Genomic DNA, 5548 nt, shown 5'->3' with positions numbered 1-5548 from the left:
ACTAGAGACAAGTTTCTTTTTAGAGATAAGTATCAGTTTTTTTAAGAGACAAGTATTTATGGCCAGCGTGAGTACTGAATCAATGTGTTCGACACTTCGAGATCGTCATTCTCAAACGTGAAACGAACGAACAGTGAATCCAAAATCAAAAGGTAAACCTAATAATTGTGCAGCATTTATTACGAGGAATGCAGTATATATGTATCTAAAATAAGCTGAGAACTCCAAAATAAGCAGCGGTACTGTAATTAACTCCTATAAACTCCTAACTAGAGAACGATCGCTATACATATGATCCATGCAGCAGCCGGCCGGGCCGGGCCGTCGTCGTCTAGGAAGAAGCCGCCGAGAAGTCGACGTGGTAGACCTCGCTCATGTCCGGCTGGAAGAGCCCAAAGTTCCGCTCCACGCCCTCGGGCTTCTGGTTCTCGTTGAAGATGGCGAAGATGTACGTCTCCACGGCCTTCCCTGGCCGCCTCGGCGTGCCGCGGCCGACGTGCCGGACCAGGTTGTTGACATAGGCCGCCGCGTTCTCCACGCTGGCGCCATACCCGCCGCCGCCCGACGGCCACCCGGTCTCGGACACCACCAGCTCGAGGCTCTCCCCACCTCCCGCCTTCTCCACCGCCGCGTACACCGCGTCGAGGATGGCGTCGAACATGTTGGCGTACTCCACCCCGTTGTCCGTCACGGCGACGGTGGCCGACGATGACAGTAGCGCGTAGTCGAGCGGCACCGACGACGGGTCGGCCGAGTAGGCGAAGTACGGGTACACGTTCACCAGCAGCGGCGTGCCCCTCGACTTGAGGAAGGAGAGGATCGGCTCGACCGCCGGCAGCGCCGCCTCGGAGAAGGCGCCCTGCGACGGCGGGTACGAGGAACCCAGCACGGACGTCGCCACGGCGGTTGTTACCGGCACACTGCTGAGCCCCGCGGCCTGGAGCGCGGCCTCGAGGTTCTGCATGGCGGGGAGCACGAGCGCGGCGGACTCCCCCGGGATGACCTCGTTGCCGGCGTTGATGTAGCGGAATTGCACGGAGCCGGCGAAGGGCTGCACGTAGGATTGGACCCAGGACGCAGCGAAGGCGGCGTCGGAGGCGAGCGGGGCGAGGTGCTCGTTGAGAGTGCCGAGGACGACGCCGAGGCCCGAGCCGCGGAGGGCCTCGAGGACGGAGGTGTCCGGGTGGAAGAGCCGGACGTCGGTGATGTTGCGGGACTTGTACAGCGCCACCACCTTGTCCGGGGACGGGAGGTCGCTGCCGATCATGCCGTAGTTGACGCCGATTGCTTTGACCCCTGCACACGTACGTGGACACACAAACAGTAAGCACGAAGTCTTGATTTACACGATGTAATGATTGAACATATGTTTCCATCTTAATTATTTAAACTTCAGTAATTAATAACTCTAGTTTTTGCTGGTAAACTTTAGTACAGTACTACCATTTGATCCAAAATCAAAAGGAGTAATAGCTCCAATTTGATTGAAAATTCTTTACCTAATGTCATTGCAAATGATGGTGTCGTAGGAATGGAAGGAAGGCAGTAGCAATTGGCAATTCTTGTTACAATGGTACTATCCTTAATTAAGAGGTGCATTGTACTTGTGTACTTTAAATTGATCGCCTCTCCATAATCCCGACAGACATATTACCAAATATAGTTGAAACCAGACATTGGTGTCCAAAGATTGACAAGGAAATAAAGATGCCATTAAATGTACTAGAGAAACTAAGAGTAATGTACAAATAGATATTCCAACCAATGCATACATGCATCATGAACAAGACCAATCAGCAACCTCCAACAGAAAACAGCCATGCATAAACCAAGCGACAGTAATATATAATTTTTTCCAAGAATTAATAGACATGCTGATTCGGAGGCCTGGAGCTAAATATCAATCCTAAGGGATCGAGCAACATATCAAACGTTGGTTTTCATCTTTTCACCACAAACAGTTCCGTTTAACTTGTCCTCCTTCAAGGAGATGCAAAATCAGACAAGATGAGAAGAAAACAGAGCTACCAGAGCTGAAAAAGGAAGCAGCTATTTCAAGGAACGAAGACGCATGTTCTTATGACAAAAGAGAGTAACACAATTCAGGCATGAAACTGGATATAAAGCAGAGGACCGGCCGACCAATACACGCATGCAGCCGATGTTGGCTATATCTTGAGATTGTACTTCCATATAGCCATATAGGCCAGGCAGATCAAAAGGGTGGTAGATCGATGCGGCAAAGAATCAAAACGAGATAGCTGAATTACATTGCATCTAGCTCTGCCAGATCGCCGGACGAGCGACGAGGCGACGTCGACGCAAACTGCCTAAACCCTAAATACCACACAGAACAAAATCTAACATGTATATCGATCGATGGCGCAAGCTTAACCTAACTTGGTACGTGAGCATACATCGAATTAACATGGATCAATCAGCAGCTAGCGATCAAAAGCTATGACCAGAGTAACAAAACTGTTAACTGCGATAGACTCACCCGAGAGCGAGGAGCAGAAGAGCTGCAGGCTGCAGGCGGCAGCAACCCAGAGCACGATCGTGTTGCCTGCCATGCTCCGCAGCGCCAGAACCATCCTCGATCTGCGTCTGGTTCCTTCGTCTTCGTCGTCGGGCGATGCGATGGGATGCTGTGAGAGGTGCAAGCTCTCCAAATATATAGCCAGCAGCGGGTTGGGAATTTGTAATGCGCGGCATGGGTATGGCAACCACCGGTAGGGAGGATGGGATCGTGGTACGTGCGTGTGCGTGTCCGCGTCATACGGACACCGAACGGGGCACGACCCATGGACGCGGCTACTACGTGAGTCGCGATGTGCGGGTAATGGACATGGACCAGTGAACCGACGGCCGACCCGTACGTGGTCGACGTCGCCATGCACGTTAGCTCACAGGGTAGGAGGTGCGGCCGTACCACGTGGGTTTTATTTTCTTTCCTTATTTTTCCTTCCTTCCATATAAAACGTGCCTCCATATTCTGATCATGTTTGGCCGAGGTTTAACTCCGTCGTGACCAATAATGGTTGTTAGGTTTCTCACAAAGGAAACAACACCCTGCATATGTACTTCGTCCTTTCGGAAGATCAAGACTTTCCTGCCAATGGACCTTCTACCCATTGTTAAGAAATCCATCGATCCATCCATCCTAATTACCATACATTACGTATGAATGATCGATACGAATACAATTGATTTTGTGAGCGGAAAACAAAGTATGGCCGTTCATCGTTGCTGGCACCACGCGATATGTGCTATGTGCGTGCCATATTTTTTTTGAAATGCATCGCATCGATGCGGCATCTTTTTTGAACCTACTCCCGTAAAGGTAAACCGTAATACAATCTTTGCCGTTTTCAGTACATTGTTTGTAGATTCAACACAAGTTCCGACCATTTCAGTTATTTTTCAATCAAACTACTGTTAATCTCGGTCCGTAAAAACGATAATAAATGCAGTATTTCATTACAGTTTCATGTAATATCGGCGACGGGCCATATCGATCCAAAAAAGTTAATATATGACTTGAATTGCGAAGCGCCAACAACGGTGGGATGTTGGCGGCCGGCTAACGGAAAGCATGCTGCTCCAACCAGGAATATCCGTTGAACCTTCTCGGCATTTCTTGTCAACCACACTCTACCTTCCACCCCTTCCTCTGGAATCAACCGTCGGCATCGTCCAAGAAGAGGTCTCAACAAAAATACATGAACCTCCAATCAAAGGAAGTAAAGTGCCTCATGGCTCCTTGGGGGGGGGGGGGATTGGCCCCCTGGCTTGCATGTTTATTTATGTACTGTTTTCTAAGGTACGAGAGCCTTCTGGTGGCTGAGACGAACGCGCACAAAGCCAGCCGGCGGGAGTTTCTTGGTGGATCGACGTCGGCAATGTAGAACGATAGAGAGGAAGAGAGATTGGCGGAATATGATGGATGATGTATTGAGCCTCTCGGGCGAGTATATATAGGGGTAAGTCTTGGGAGCCAAGAAGGCTATCCTAGAGATAAGGTAGGAGATGATTACAAATCATATACTACCAAATACACATATACCAAATATATCTCTAATAGGGCAAGGAACTTCCAGAACATCGCTCAAGCGTTATGGTTTCTTTCGCTACTGTAATGTGACGTCTGAAACTTTTCCATACAAGTTGGTCTCTCCTATTTCCACTCAGATTTAAGCTCTTTTTTATGCGATGAATGGTACTAGTTTTTTTCGTATCATGTTAGCTGCATCAATCAATTTTATATAGTGCTTATAATATCAAGAAACTTTTGTTTACTTGACAATTTACATGCCTATATGCGCCGAAAGAAACTAGCCCATGATGCAGTTGGACGGTCCACTCTCCCAGACACATCAGATACACGACCGCCGCAATCCACCTCATGAAAAGAAGAGAAGAGATCCGGAGAAAAACAACTCATGCTTTGATCTTCGCGGTGATTCTCCTCTTCAATCTCCATCATTTCCCCATCATAGATCTTGCATATATATAGAGATATTCACATGTGTGAACACTATTTGTACCAAGACTTGAGATTGAGTTCGGTTAGGTTCTTATTATTATTGTAGCTTGCTACGGCGGTAATATCGAGACAAACCCTAATTCCATTATCATTATACCTTTCTGTTATTCTTCTCTCATGTGCGAGTAAACCCCCTTAGGCGTGGGAGATGTAAGTGATTTGTGAGATGTGATGTGCCTTAATTTCATGTCGTACGATCCAAAGACCTACATAGGTAAGAACTAGTTGTCTAGCGATTCCAGGACCTACTAGTGACAGTTTAGATATCACAAAAAACGTAAAAAAATTCTAGTATAACGAGAAGCCATAAAACGTAATGTGTTGGTCTGGTCTCGTGACCTTAATTAGTTGCACTGGCCATGTGTCTATGGTAACAGGTGAAAAGAAAATAGTGTCAGTTGATCTCGGCATGGAGGAGACTGATTACTGCAGAGGTTGCTTGCCTACTTGTATCAAAATAAGAGGGGTAATCACATACTTATTTCACTCATCATTACTTCATCAGGCACATTCACTATCACCATGAGCTGAATCTCTCCGAGTCTAATCTCTCCTATACAGAAAACTCTAACCAAACTTCGTTACTTTTATAATTACTTTTTATTTTACTCCCAATACTTTTTCTAGCAAATCATTTCTCATTCACCAATTTCATTTTCAATACTTGCAGTCGATTCACTAAAACTAGCGACAATTTGGGTGCATTAGAAACGCCCACACAATAAGCACTTGCTTATGCTCCTACATCGAGATTTGATATAAAACTGGAATAGTACTTCCGAATATATGCCCTCTGACAAAACTATGTTCTTGGAGGTCATCACTTAGGAAATTTAGCTAAGGATTCTTTATCTCTCTATACTAAGGGTTTCTCTATTTTTCTCACTGTGTAAATATTCTTTTTGATCAAATGTTTTTGGTTTTACAGTTAAATAAGATTGAAGAGGATAAAATAGTCAAATCCCTTGTTTTCCTATTTCTGTTTAAGAATCCACCAATAAA

The 5548-nt window shown here is 46.5% G+C and overlaps 1 protein-coding gene across 1 annotated transcript; it reads right to left on the bottom strand.

Moving 5' to 3' along the window:
* Positions 1 to 221: 221 nt before the first annotated feature.
* On the bottom strand, positions 222 to 2594 carry LOC124662913 (putative glucan endo-1,3-beta-glucosidase GVI). Its single transcript, XM_047200695.1, has 2 exons — positions 2501 to 2594; positions 222 to 1296 (listed from the first exon to the last, which is right to left on the bottom strand). Exons 1-2 carry the CDS (start codon positions 2592 to 2594, stop codon positions 332 to 334), a joined length of 1059 nt encoding a protein of 352 aa, XP_047056651.1. The 3' UTR covers positions 222 to 331.
* Positions 2595 to 5548: the final 2954 nt, after the last annotated feature.

The sequence above is a fragment of the Lolium rigidum genome, chromosome 6, assembly GCF_022539505.1.
Source record: "Lolium rigidum isolate FL_2022 chromosome 6, APGP_CSIRO_Lrig_0.1, whole genome shotgun sequence".
NCBI lineage: Eukaryota > Viridiplantae > Streptophyta > Magnoliopsida > Poales > Poaceae > Lolium > Lolium rigidum.
Note: the sequence above shows the minus strand (reverse complement) of the source record. Positions and strands in the feature narration are given on the sequence as shown.